Here is a 15,191-nt window from a genome sequence, read left to right as displayed (position 1 = left end):
ATGACATGGAATTTTCTTCACAGAGCTCTTAATACCTCCCTTCAGAGGCAACAGGGGGGTTCTAACATGTCTGTTCAGGTTGTCATTTTTAATGAATTAAATGCGTAACAATATAAAAATACTAATTGCTGTTTTTAAATTAATTGCAGTTAGGAAAAATTAATTCTCTGTTGTTTCCTTTAAGTATTGCTGTATGAATCAAGCAAGATAATTTGTGTCAGGGTAAAGACTTGTGGACTGGGTACAGCCTGCAAGAGTGAGTTAGTTCAGCTCTGATATCCACTTGGTCCTGCCCCTCCAGAGCCTGAGCTTATTTCCAGGAGGCCGCAGCCCTTGCTGGAATATGCTCATGCCACAATATTCTGAATGGGAGAAAAAAAAAATCTACAGTGGTACCCAAGATTTTGTATGCTGGGTATAAATAGTCCTGACTGTGAGCAAACTTATCTAGAACATAATAAAAATATATTTCGGTGAAGGGTAATGAGACATTTTAATGTGTTCCTGAGAACCAATTAGAGGGGATGTACCAGTGTCTATGTGCCTCAGGGAAATCCTTTTTTTGTCTGCTTAATCATACCTAAAGTGTGTCCTAAAGAAAGATGAGAAAAATCTATTTATGAGATAAGAAACAAATTGGAAATTTTAAAGTTAACCACATTCATAGTCTAATTTTAGATAGTTTTAAATAAATATATTTAAGTAAATAAATTTCAGTTAGTGGGAGTATTGCTCCTGGCTTGTTTTGGCCAAAGCACCCAATTATCTGTTCTCCTTCTTCATTCCCTGCCTTTGAAGTTTTCATAGGTCAGGCAAAGGCATAAATGAAACTGAGCTCAGAACTGATCTTAAATTGAAATATTCCACAGCAGAGCTGCACAAAGGCAAAGGGACCTGCATTCAGTAGCTGTCTCAGCTGTTCAGTTTGCATGAAATGCTGAAGTACAAAACCCAATAAAATCAAAGTTTGCTTGAAGATATGTAGAAACTCATGAGCTAATGAAAGCTTGCCAAGGTGAATGATGGTGAAACAGGGACAAATTAACACAAGAATTATGTAGCTGTACATTTTTTAGTTTAGAGACAGCCCAGTCTGGCTGTGTTTCGCTGATCTTCAAGTAAGATACAGTACAAGAGAAGTGCTCTCCAATGTGTCCCTCTCTTACATTTGGCTTTTAAAATAGCCACTTCTGTTTAGAACAGAGATTGATTTATCTTCACAGTATGTTCCTTGGATCCACGCAACATCCAAATAAAGTGACTGTTGATCTAATTCTCTACCCAGGACATTTACACTAGAGTCTGAAAGTTAAATGGGTTTTTTGTGATGAATGATGAAAGAGGATAAGTTCTCTATTTTTTTACTCAAGGGTTGCTCTATAATAAATATATTTAGAATCCATTTCACTTTTCACAATTGTACTTTGGCCAACTGATTAAAGATGAAGATGATATCTGGCCATACAATCAGAACTGATCACACTTAACAATTGTGTTCATGAAAGAACCAAAACAAAATTGAGCTCTGATGTTAAAATTTTGTCATATGAGGAAGAGAATACTGCAGTGTTCTGTGATCAGTTCTTGCACAAAGAAAGACACAGAGGAATTTTAACACTAACTTCCAAAACCACAGCCCTCGAGATGGCATCTAGCAATTGTCTAATTTTAACTCCACTGGCAGCACCTCAGTTTTTAACATTAAATCATTATCCCCTAGCTAAGCTTGACTGGCCCTGCTCACTCCAGTTTCCCACAGTGCTGGTCCCAGTCATTCAGACCAAGCTGTGTTTTAGAATGTCCTGTGTCTGTCAACTCAGTAAGTCACATTTTTTTTCCAAAGAAGAATGTGAAAGCTTTTGGTTTTTTTTCCTCCAAACAGATGTAATATGCCTAGTTTAAAACAGATGTTAACAAACTTCAGCATTCCTAGCATTCAATTCAGCTTAGCCACATCTTCCAAGAAGACATTGATGCCATGATATATGATGTGCTTTTGATATTTCATAGTGTTTATGCATGTGACTTTTTTAATAGACAAAACAGCAGATGTAGAAAAAGTTTATATTTTACAATTACTTTTTAAAAAATATTATTTAGGTGTCACTACACTTGTTAAGTATATGCTTGACCTTAGAGAAGAAACAATTTCCTCATCCCATCAGTAGCATGATGAGCATTTCTGGTTGTAAATTTGCCAGAGAAGTATCAAACTTATAATAAACTTATTTTACTCTATCTCTAATGAAGGAATGTTTTTTCTCTAGTTCATATACAAGCTTCAGTAGATGTGCAATTATAATTTGACAGCTTGTTATTTATACTACGTTTATGTTTATATGAACTACACATTATTTTTTTGTACTAAGTAAAGGAATTGAATTTGAAAACTCTCAGAATTTATTATATTATTGTACTGATTAAAAAATAGAAATGGAAAACTCAAAGACTATATCAGCTTGAACAGCATCTTTCAGGAAACTTCCTCCTGAAATCTACCATGGTGTGGCTCGTGTATGATGTACTGTCAAAATGTCAACCAAATGGTGTTGGTCAAGGACATGTGATGAGAATGGGTGAGAAACAGAAGTATTCTTCCTCTGCTATGCAGGCTCATGCAAATTGTAAGCTATTCCCAGTCAATGTCTGATATAAAAAGTTCACAAGGAATGTGATCTGTTAATTTTTAACTAAGCAGAAGCTCAGTAGTACAGGATATGTACAAGAAGTATATTTCATACATGTCTCCGTTTTATTTCCTGAATTTTGGAATCTAATTTGGAAGTCCTAAACAACTTTTCAGTAACACATCATTTAATTTCAGGACACTTCCTATATCTTGAGACCACTGCAATAGCCCTAAAAAATGAAAAAGCCCATGTGAAGAGTTCTAGATGGAAAGAATCAAGCAGGAATTGTGTGATGAGCTTCTGGTACTTCAAGTCATCAAAAGCCACGGGACATATTCAGGTTCTGATTAAGGTAATAAAAGTATCTTTTTCTTTTTAATATCTGATATCTGTAAGGGTGTATGTGCTCCAGCACAGTGCTTTGGCATTCTGATGTTCTGTTGCTTGGCTTGTGAACTGGAATAGCTCCTTGCACTTCCTACGTCACTGTTGGTTATTATTCTACTCTTTAAAAAATGTTTTCACCATTTTCTTCAAAAATGTTTCTCTGAAAAGCCACCGAAAACCTTTAAAAAAAATCTCTTTCTATTTTCCCTCTTCGCAGACAATACTTTTCTCTTTGATAATCTTCATGTGAGACCTATTTTAATATATTATCGTCATTCCCTATCAGTATGCAACCCCATCATTACGGTAGGATAACATCCAACAGAGAAAAAACAATTAGTAACTTGCAGAAAAGGAGAATAACATGCAAAAATATAATGGTATTGATTTTTCTGTCTTTTTGTGTAGATGGGTGCAGAATATATAATCCAGTTTCTTTAGAAAAGGAAAAAAATTAAGATATTTTAAGTTACTTAGTTGCAAGTTAGAACTGACACATTCTTTGAGAACTGGCTGTTCCATTTATTGTTAGTTAAAAAGAAAAGGCACTAAATGCTTGCAAAAGCAAGTATTAGACCATCATATGATTCTTAGTAAAATGTAGAAATTAATGATGGGTGTAGCTGAAGCATGTATTTAATCCCTCTGTGCAGGCTTTTTAATGGTGCTTCATGACATCGACAAAATATACTGCTTTTAGATGTAGAAGAAACCTTTACAAGTGAGTTTGTGTATTTGTGATTCTTTGTGCAGAGAATCTTGTCTGATAAGTATAAATGATGGTGCAGTTTATTTGCCAAATTTTTATGTTCTCTTTCTTCATTAGTGGTAATAAAATCCTGGGTTAGAAACTATTTTGGTGCATTAAAAATTCTGTTTTATTTCCAATGTTGACTGCCTTACTTTAAATGATAACTTATATGTTGTCCTTGAAAATTAATTGCTCGTTACTTTTTTCTCAAATATTCTGTGTATTATAAGAGTAAATCAAAAGCCTGGAATATAAAATACATCAATAATCATCAACAATGGAAGACAAAACCCAAATTATCTCTCTAAAATAGAAAAGCAATGAGCCCTTTGACAGCCCTTAGTAGATTTAGTCCAAACACCGACAAATGACAATAGGCCCCTCATCAAATAACCATATACATGATGAGATATATTTATATAGTTGCTTTTTTTTTTTTTTTTTTTTTTTTTCCTTCCTAGGAAAGCACAGATTTATAAGGGAGGTAGATTGATTAAAAATAAATTTGTTGGTTGAAAATCAGTTTTCTTTGGTAATGTATTTAAAAATGAAAACAAAAGTTACTTGCAGTGACTAAGATTCAAAAATAAATATTTATTTTTAATCAAAGTTTACAGAAGGCCTTTAAAGGTCCCTTTCAACTCTCCCACTTCATGTTCACATCTTTGGTTTAAGATTATACTACTAAAGTAGTATCTTAAATTATGGTATAACCAGTAAAACTGCAGGATCATAAAAGGGATGCTATTAGGCAAGTGTGAACTTTTACATTAAGGTTTGCAGTTAGAGAAAACAAACTCATTCATGAGAGGAATATCTCTGCAGTTAGTGTTTGGGTTTTTTCTCCTCAGCTCATACTACATATTCTTTGTATAAATCTCTTGGTATACAGGATAATAATCCAATACAACTAATTGCAAACTAATTGAAAAAAAAACATTATTCTTCAAATCAATCCCTTAGCATTTATGCAAATGAAAGATGCTGTAATTACAGCTATTTATGGAAACTGCAGTATCTAACTCACCATCCATCTACACTGAATTTTTAAAGTGTTTAACAGCAGGGCAAAAGCTCACTGGGCAAACAGAATATTACCAGAAGAACTTTGGATGTAAATAGCCAGCTGATTTCCTCTGTGTGTTTTTATTTCCAGATTGAGTAGTTTAAAGTGAAATTTTCACTGACCCTATTTCTATAGGAAGTCACTCAAGAATAAAGTCTCAAGAAACAACTTATTCTGCTTCACAGCTTAAAATAGACTGTATTTCCACATTGATTCTTCTCACTGGATGCATGAAAAACAATCACCTCCTCACATTAATGTAGAAGTTATAGAATTTTTTTTTCCATGGAAACCCTGTAGTCCATTCATAGGCATTCTGTAACTAGGTTTTTTGACTCATATTGTATCCACAGGACTATTCAATGTTCAGTCACACACTTCAGGTTGTCCAGCACTTCCCACCTTGACTCATGCTTTTGTAATTTTTTCCTGCAATTTTTGGCAGGCCATATCTGAAAAACTGAAAACAAACAAACAAATAACCATCCCACCCCCCCAAAAAACCCCAGCAAACAAAACAAAACAAAAAAACCCCAAAAACAAATAAACAAAAAAAAAAAAAAAAAAAAACCAAACCAAAACAAAACCACAAACAGCTAATATAAGGAATTTTAGTACTACTCTAAAAACTGCAAAACCTATTCTAATGTGATTTTCTGTTTGAATTAATAAAATAATGAGAGATTATAGCACAGTACTAATAAAATTGGAAATTAAAAGACCATTTGCATTAAATTCCTAAATTGCCTAGGTATAACAGTGTGGTCTGCAGAATAGATATTATTTTGCCAACAGCAGGAGCACAAAATAAAGGAAATGAACACCAAAATTTGCATGTCTTATCTCCTTGCCCACTTATTAGATTATTCGAAGTGCTTAATCTAGATGTGATACTAGTTTTTATTTAGCTCCAGGAGTTTTAGATGAAATGGAAAATTTTCCAAAACTAATGCAAATAAAAAAAAAATTACCTGTGTTGTGAGTATGGATCCTGTGGAACTGGCAAACGAGGATACCTTTTTATCTTTAGCTGTAATGCTAACTTCTTAGCACAGTTGGGGTCTTATTTGCTAAAGAGAGTGAGGATAACAAAAAAAAATCCTCCAGCCTACCAATGAGAAAAACCTAAAAACCAAACCCAGCCTTGTTACTATATCAAAAAATCACGTGGATGTTTCAGGTTTTAATCATAAGTGAAAAGATTTTTTTTTTTCTTTTTCTGAATTTAAATTGTACAATCAAAAGAAATAAAATTCTTTCAATGAAAAACATCCTACTGCAAATTTTGGCTGTTGGATAGAAGTAATTGAATAAAAATACAGTGAAGTATTTTAGACTAGTTTTAGTTCTAATATCATAACAGGAAATTCAAAGCATGAAGAACAAAAGAGAGCAAATTACCTTATTTTTACTTGTTTGTAAAATCATCTTTTCTCTGTAAACCATTGAAAGTCACCACACATTTCTTGTTATAATGGTAGAGGAAAGTTTGACACCACAGGTGCCATTTTACTATTAATAATGATGAATATTTTTTGATCAGTTGTGCTTCCCCTTTAAACGTAAGAGACAGCTGTTGTGTAAAGGTTCCACCCACAGTGGAAACTTAGGTTAATGTAATTGTACAAGGCCATTCATTTTACATGGCTGACTTATCAGTTCATTGAAAATGGTGTTCTGTTGTTTGAAATTACAGTGTAATGGACCAATCCCTCAATCTATATTTGGATGAGCCAAGTCCAATCAAGTCATGAACGTGAAGCATCTTTCAAATTTAAATAATTTGCTTAGATTTTTTCTGCATGTTTATACCATCTCATTTAGGCAGATAAAAATATTAATTGTTCTGTTAAGTGGTTTGTATGTTAAAGCTACTCTGCAGCCCATTTTTAGATGTCTCTGGGTCTTTCTCTCAGCTGCTCACTGTTGCCTTCCACTCCTTACACTGAACAGCACAACTTACTGTCTCACTACTTTATAGATTGATTTGGTTTGATCTGTGTGGGAGAAAAGTGTTTTTTTCTAAAGAAGAGTACCCAGTGTGATTCAGGAGTGGCATTTAATTTTTTATACATGAACTAAGTAATTAATTTCATTGATCATCAAGCAGGAGATGGGAGTATGTCATCATAAAAAGTTTTTACCAGTCACAAAATTAGTTAGGTACATTTCTATCCTTTATTTGCCATCTGTGTTTTCAAGTATAATTAAAAGAATTAGAGTTCTTTTTGGTTTTTTATTTGGTTTGTTTTTTTTTTCCTGCATAGATATTTTAGGAGTGTGTGGGCTCTTAGTTATTTCATAACTAATGAAAAGCTTCCCCTGACACTTTAAATTTCATATTTTAAACTTCAGACTTTGTCTTAGTCAGTAGTAGTCTATTTAAATCCGTACATCTGGAATTTAGTCTACATACGAATTACAGTCCCTTCCTTGTTGTACAGAGAAGTGTTTCTTTAGATAAGATTTGAAATCTCTTTAGAACTGTGAAGTAGTAAGACTGAGTCTTTCAGATTGTACTTTTCAAGGCTGCTGGCCTCTTTAGAACAATCTCTTCAGCTTGAAAAGAAAATTTTACTGTGTTTAGCTGAAGAACCTGAATGGTCTTACAAATAATAATCAGCAGAGATGTAGTCATATGTGGCAGAAAGGTACAGGAGACCATGTAGCAAGGCATAGAGAAGGTGCCAGGAGGATGGAGCCAGGCTCTGCTCAGGTAAATCCAATGATAGGACAAGGGGCAGGGAGTATGAGCTGAAGCATAAGAAGTTCCACATAAATATGTGGAAAAATTTTTCACTGTGAGGGTGACAAAGTTCGGTCACAGGCTGCCCAGGGTAGTTGTGGAGTCCTCTGGAGACATTCAAAACCCACCTGGACACATCCCTAGGTGACCTGCTGTAGGTGACCCTGCTCTGGCAGGTGGGTTGGACTAGGTGATCTTTCAAGGTCCCTTTCAACTTCTAATTTTCTGTGATCCTGTAATCGTGGCAAATGATACTAAAATACCTTAAAATATACCATCTAGTTCCTACTTTCAGAGTATGCAAATCTAATGGCTACGAATTTCACAGGATGCCATTGCTATAGAAACTTCCTAGGCTTCATCTTAAATATCCCTTTCCACACAGACATGATCAGACTGAATTTCTGCCAAAGGAGGGCTGGGAGGGATATGTTCTTCCATGGATCCCTTGAACCTCTCTAACTTAGTTGTTCCTGTCACTCAGTGGTTATACTTTTCCTTTGATATGCATTTTTTAATGTTGCAATTCTTCCTTATTTCATACAAAAAGGATTATATTCTTCTGATAATTAGTTCTATGCTTACTGACTGCAGGGAGTAAATTAATTTAGAAATATAGACAGAACTTCTGCACTGTCTGCAATATCTGGAGAAAAACAGAGTAACTGGAAGTTTATCACATGTATAAACCAGAACTGAATTCTGTAATAGTTGCTCCACTCTGAAGAAATGCAAGGATATCTGAGAAATTTCTATTGAAAACCAAAACATGATTTGATTAATATTGACAGAGAAAAAAATGATGCTGATCTTCCTTTTCTACCTTAGTTTTATTCATATTTGTTTGACAGATTGAAAGTTATTACAATTTTTTTTTTTTTTTTTTTTTTTTTTTTTTTTTTTTAATATTTAAAGTGTGGCTAGTGCTACTTTTCATGCCTAATGGCAGATTATTTCTATTTTACCACAGGAACAATCTCATAGAGACAGAGATCTGTACATTATCCAGCATGTAGAATTCTTTTCTTAGAAATACATTAAGGTTGCAGGACCTCCTGTTAAATTAACATTTGCGTCAATGGGAATGGGATTTCTGTTCCTTAAAGTCATAGCTGCCTCCAGGGCAGCCCCTGCAGCAGTCACCCTACCCTCTGTTGTGGTGGGGTTTTACTCACTGTGTCAAAGGGAGTTGGGAGTACAATTTAACTTCTTCTGAACTAAGCATCTGTAAGAGGAAAAGTGGCTATTGCTTTCTGTATAGCTTCCTGTAGGCATGTAATGTATAACGTGGTGGTGACTGCAGACAGAAGTAGGGAAAGTGTTTTAATATAATAAGATCTGTCTGTTATGAGAGCTCTCAATTTGTAAATAATATTTTTCATAGCTACAGATTAAAAATTTAAATAAGATATCTGATTCCTTGGCATTCTCTAAGAAAGTAAATACTTGTATCCATAGGATACTATAGAGACAGGACTTGAGAATTCCTCTTAAAATGTCTCTTTGCTCAGGATCAGTCCAGTGAAGCTTAAAAACACTTTATAGAGCTTTGATTATATAAAGAGCTCACTGTTATTTTCAGCATTTAAAGTATGTTTAGTTAGACAATCATAATTATACCCCTTAAGATACCTAAAAAAAAATATAATCAAACAAAAGTAGATTATGCTAGGAAATTTAAAAAGAAATTTTTGCATTTGTGCTGGGAAGGGTAGGAAATGAAGAGAGGATGAAATAATACAAGGTACCTAATAAGAGGAGTTGTTTTATTTCTCTGTTGTAATTGGTGAGGATAGAATACGGAACGAAGACATATTGCAAGATCCTAAGGACAGAAACGTTTATTTGATGGGAAAAGTAAGATGGGAATGTAGAAATATGCAAACAAAAAAATCAGAAGAGTTTGCTTGGTTATAAGCAAAAGCTGATTATATAGAAATCTAGTATTTAATAGTTGTGACAGAAAAGCCCGAAGTTTTAAGAATGTGATACTCACGGAACAACTTAAAGAAAAACAATCTATTATTCTTGTCTTCCCAGTCTAGATTTCTTTTTCAAAATAAGAGGTTTTTAATCATCACTTCAGCTTTGCTGATGAGCAACCTAATTGTCATGGCTTGAAATGCCTATCTGCTTAAAATAAAATCCTGTCTCAAGATGAATTACCGGTTGCTTGTTATCAAAATCTTTTTGAAACTGCCTTTTCTCAGCTCAGCACTTACAGCAACTAAGAACCAAGAGTCTTACATTTAGCTCTTAGAAATATTGCCAGTGCTGGCACTCATGACAGGGTGAGTTGTTACTGCTTTCTGATGCTCTGAAGAAATTGCCTATTCCAAAATTACAAAACTGTGTGTTTTAAAGAAGGAATTTCATCAGTGGAATAAGTTTATTTATCAGATTTGTTCATCAAAATGCAAGTTCATTGTTGAAATGCATATTCTTTTATTCAAGTGATGTTAATTTTGGAAACAAAATTAAAATTAAGGAAAAGATATTTCAGAGAGCAAAAATCATCTTAATACTTTGCACAAAGGAGGAAATGAAAGGGATGGATGGATGGGCTTTGTAATTAACTCTTGTTTTGAAAAACCTTCTGAGACTAAGAGATGCAGGCTTTCTAATAAAAAGTTTGAAGACTGAAAAATCAGTGCTTCATCCTACTGTTCTCCTTCTTTCTATGGTGCACTTTGAAAATACAATTATGTGATTCTATAGGTTACCTTTAAAGTTAACTCAGTTTTTCATGCATACTAACGTATTAGGCAGAATACATTTTACCTAGTTCCAATAATTTCTTAAAGATACCATTTGATCAGGCTGATATTTCCTTTCCATGTGTTCCTATGAAATGTAGAGACATGCTAAATTTCAATTCTAGTCTCTCTCAGAATATAACTATGAAAAATTACAAAACTTTTTTTTTTTTTTTTTTTTTTTTAATGTATTTTCTCCAGTGCTAAAGATCATAAATCTTCATTGAAGTCACAGGAACTTGCATGAGCTCATCGCTTGCAGCAGCAGCATATACCTAAAGTAAAACTCATCCTGTTGCATACTCATCACTAACACTTTCCTGGTTTTTGGGACAAACTCTCTGCAGATTATTTTTTTTTTCCCTTCCTCCTCTCTTTTCTTGCAGATTCTGTTATATTCCTTTTTGTTTTTTCTTCTTTTTTTTTTACTGCCTAAATTCACCGAATATTTTAGAATCTGGTAGTATGCAGCCCTTAGCATCCCCCAGTTTAGTGATGGGAAGTGTAAATTTTGAGTTTAAAAATTTCTTTATTCTATTTGTCTCTCACAGAGCAATTTTAGATAGATTCAATAATTTTGTAACTATATGTTTAATGCAGGGCTTCAGGAAGCAGGTATTAGCAGTAGCTTTCTAAATGTAGTGGTAATCTTAACCACAAGACTCTGTGGGTTATTTCATAGGAGAGGCAAATTTTCAAAGCAGTAGATAAGGGCAGAGCAGAAACTACTGCTGCATACAGATTTTTCTACATGAATAATGCTATCTAGAAATGTTTTATTTTGTTTGTTTGCATATGCTTACTAACCTCACACTGAACATACAGAGCATATTACATGTCTTTCTCTTAAAGAAGCCTGGCAAAGCTGACTTGTGCTGTTCTAGAGTGCAACTGAACTGTTTGTATTGACTGGTTATCAGCCTGGTGATTGACAGTGTCCCAGAGGACACACGTGTTCATCCATCACATCTTCATGACCTTATTGTCTGATCTCATTTTTCTTTATGTCACCATAAAGAAAAGAGAGGAGGAAGGAAAAAAAAAAAAAAAAAAAAGAGGAAAGGAAAGAAAAAGCAGGCTTAAAATTAAAATCTTGGGTGAATGAATCTTGTCTACAGTTCACTCTTTGGCTCATTTGAATAATTGTAATAATTTGATACTCTATCTGAATTTAACTGATGTAGATCTTATTGCTGGAATGAAATGTAAGATGAAACTCTGTAGGCTTAAGTTACTGTTTTCAAATAATCTAAGCAATATTCTTTTAGGAAGTTAGGCTTTAAGAGAAAATCATTGAGAAATGAAAAAAAAACCAGAGATAGAATCTGTCACGTGCTTTGAGAATAACTTTAGGTGAAGAAGACACAATAATCACATCTCTTTTTTGAGATTCCACTATGCAGCATGAGTCTTCATATTTAATATGCCTTTTTACATTTTTTCTCCAAGCTATATATGAAATACTAATTCCTAGGGATTGAGATCTTAAAAAATGAGAAAGTATTCTGTGTATTGCAGCATTTAGGTAACAGCAGCCCGAATCTGTTAGGAAGATGCTCAGAACCTTCTGGAAATAGGTCTCACTCTCAACCAGTGGAACCTTAGTAAGTAGATAGATTATATTAGAAATATCAGCCAAGAGACATACTGTTCTGTTCTGTGCTTTAGAGAAATACAGATTCACAGAAAAGGTCTTTAAAATATGGACAAGTGAGGAAAAGCTGTGATGTTTCTTCCTTTCACCTCCTGTATCTTTGATGTACATGTAAAAGTGCAAGATGACACTCCACACATTTTTAAGTAAAGGGAAAAAGCAAGAAAGGAACATACTTCACTGTGGGATACTAAACTATTTGGTCAGCCATCAAAAGATTTCAATGATGATACTGCATCAAGGGAAGTAAGACTTCATTAACACAAACTTTATTAGTTGACTTCATTTGCACACCATAAAATTATGCTTGATTCTAAACCAAGAAGAAATAACTTGAAAAGTAAACTGGCCTCCTAAAATACTCTTTAAAACAGAAGGATTACCATACATCAAAAGATAGAGAAATGAGTACTCAGAATTAAAGTTACATTAATCTGGTTTATACTGTGCTCTGGTGCTTTGCATAACACATATCTTATTTTTAGAATTATGGATGGTAACATCTTTCCAGGAAGATAATGTTTATAAAAGAACCTGAAAGTAGAGGAGAAAAGCTTTTTCCTAATTTTTAAAAAAAATATGTAAAAAGAGTTTTATTTCTCTTGAAGTCTGAGGGGTGCTACAGAAAGAGAAACCTTTTGATATAGTGAATCTTGAAAGTCTTTTTATGGTATTAATAATAAACAGTTAATGCTTTTTGATGAATCATTTGAAAATATTCTGTCTCTGATTAAGAAGTGCTCAAGTATATTTGGTTTGAAGAGTTCAGAAATATTGAGGAAATGTTTTTATTGCCTTCATCCATTTGGTAAACTCAGCTCCATTTCCCTTGGCTCTACTGAAATAAATAGCAGATGCAAAAGAAAGAGCAGAATATTTTAAACCCAGCTCAGAACATGAGAAGGAAAGATGCAAATCAAGAACAAAATATGGATTTCATTGCTGTTTTACTGCAGATATAGCAAGTCAGATTGTCTCAAAGCAGAACCTTTATAATTGCATCTGGAATACTTAGTGTATTCTTTTGACAATGAGTGAGTTCATAAGAAGTTTCTTTGCAACATCCTTGTAGCTGAAAATAACATAATCCTCCTGCATGCTTTGGATTCAGTTCCTAATATCTTTCTGTCTGTGTTAGAAATGTAGCCACAACAGTGAGCCCTGCTGTGCAGGAAAAAATATTAAACTCATCCACAAAAAAACCAAAAAAATTCTAAGACATAAAGAAATCCTTCCTTCTCCTTTATTCCTAGTATCCCTAGGTGAATTAATGAGGATATTGAACCTGTAAGATATACTTTTCCACCAAAATTCTCAGAAGAGAAGTTATAAACACTTTTGATCATTCTTCAGATGAAGACAAGCATGAAGAAGATTCTGAACTGCAAAATAATGAAATCGTTAAGAAATAATTCTCCTCAGACTATCAGAAAGTAGATTAAAAATCCTCTGAATAGGAATAGGGATTTTCCAATATGAGTAGACAGATAGACCTACAGATCTAAGCAGGTTATGATCTTCTCAGAAGTTATTCTGTCATTTTCTGAGGGATCATCATCCCATCATCACTCAGCATGATGGGATAGTGGAATACCAGGACATACTGCTACATATCAATGGAAAAAACATGCCATTTACTGTGGAATTTTTAACCATGGCTCATCACCTCAGCTTGGCCTTCAATTATGTTCAGCCCATAGAGGGCAGTGACATGCAATTAATAATAACTATTCAGAGCCTTAAATGAAATCATGATCTTTCACGTCTGTTTTTTTGGGTTTTTTTTGGTTTTTTTGGTTTTTTTTTTTTTTTTTGTTGTCTTGGTGTATTTTTATTTGAAGAAATGAAATTTTGTTAGCTGATCTGCCAATAACATTGGGTTTCTGATCCCGAGAACAAGAGTTATTATTATACTTGGAGTTTTAATTGATACCTCAGTGCTTTATTGTTGCCTTCTGACATAATCATTATTGAAATGTTTATTAAGTGTTAATTACTGTAATTGAAATATTGATAGGCATCTAAAAATAGAAATATGGACATACTGATTCAACTAATTTTCAAAGAAACTATGAAATGCTATCAGTTATAGCTAAGAGCCACAGAAGTGCATTCACATCTTACCTATTAGGAAGATTTTTGTCTAGACCTCACCTGCAGAAGAAAGAAAAATATTAGAGTCCTATACCCAGAAGAGGGATATGGAGGTCAGGCAGAAACATCTATTTGTATATTTGAAGAGCTAATAAATGGAGAGTTGATTCCTGTGACATGAGTTAGACCAGCATAGGAAGGAGCTGATAATGAAAAGGAAATAAAGCTGGGATTATGGTATAAGACACTTTGAAATTTTTTATTTTTGTGCTAGAGATAGAATTCAGCTACAGAAGGTGAAATCAATTCACAAAGGGGAAAAATAGTCTAAAGAGTGGGTTGTATAGATCATAAAGCAAGAGTTGGATGAAAGCTTTAGCAATCCACAAGCAATGAGTGATGAGAACTTCTGAATTTTAACTTACAATGTTCTTTGAGATGTTGTGCAGAGTTTACAAAATATTCATATAGACTGCTTATGTAGACTTCATAACAAATTAGAAGGATTTTAGCACCGATAAAATTACAGTCTTGCGTGGTATGGAGATCACAGAGCTTTTCACAAGCCATAAAAAGAGACATAAGGAAAAGAGACTAAGTTATTTTAGCCATGTTTCCCTTCAGCTTAGGGAGAGATATTAAAGAGATAGTATGAGATTTTATTCTGAACAGAAAAAACTCTGGTGGTTGTCATGTGCTAGCAATGATGTGTCACTGTCAGCATTTGCTGTCAGATGGGATATCCTGCTTTCTTAGATAAACTTCAACAAAGGGTAAAATTTTTGGGGGGTAAAAATATTTTATTTGTGCATTCTGTATCAGTGAGATCTGAGACCCTGTCTTCTCTTCACTTTCAAAGAGCTGCACATATGTAATAGACAAAAATTATAATCATTCCATAGTTCAGAAGTACAATTTAGCCTTTTGTCTGGAAAGGTAAGTATTTTTCCTTTCATGTGCACTGTTTCTGGAGATTATTTTTTCATATTACTTTGGAATACCTTCTTTGGCTGAGAATGGCAGGCTGGTGGTTTAATTGATGCAAGACTCTAGTCTATCTTTCTTAGCAGCAGTAAATGACCAAGCAATAATGGGATGCAAATAGGA

The 15,191-nt window shown here is 33.8% G+C and overlaps 1 protein-coding gene across 5 annotated transcripts in view; it reads left to right on the top strand.

The window, feature by feature from the left end:
• Positions 1–15,191, top strand: part of MALRD1 (MAM and LDL receptor class A domain containing 1) — a 225,185-nt gene that overhangs the window by 116,791 nt on the left and 93,203 nt on the right. For all 5 annotated transcript variants that reach the window (XM_071735085.1, XM_071735084.1, XM_071735083.1 and 2 more), the window contains one exon: positions 2,825–2,982. In XM_071735085.1, the coding sequence (XP_071591186.1) occupies positions 2,825–2,982 (158 nt within the window). The remainder of the gene's footprint in view (positions 1–2,824; positions 2,983–15,191) is intronic.

Source organism: Heliangelus exortis, chromosome 2, assembly GCF_036169615.1.
Source record: "Heliangelus exortis chromosome 2, bHelExo1.hap1, whole genome shotgun sequence".
NCBI classification, from domain to species: Eukaryota; Metazoa; Chordata; class Aves; order Apodiformes; family Trochilidae; genus Heliangelus; species Heliangelus exortis.
The sequence above is the reverse complement of the archived record's forward strand: the minus strand, read 5'-3'. Positions and strand labels throughout refer to the sequence as shown.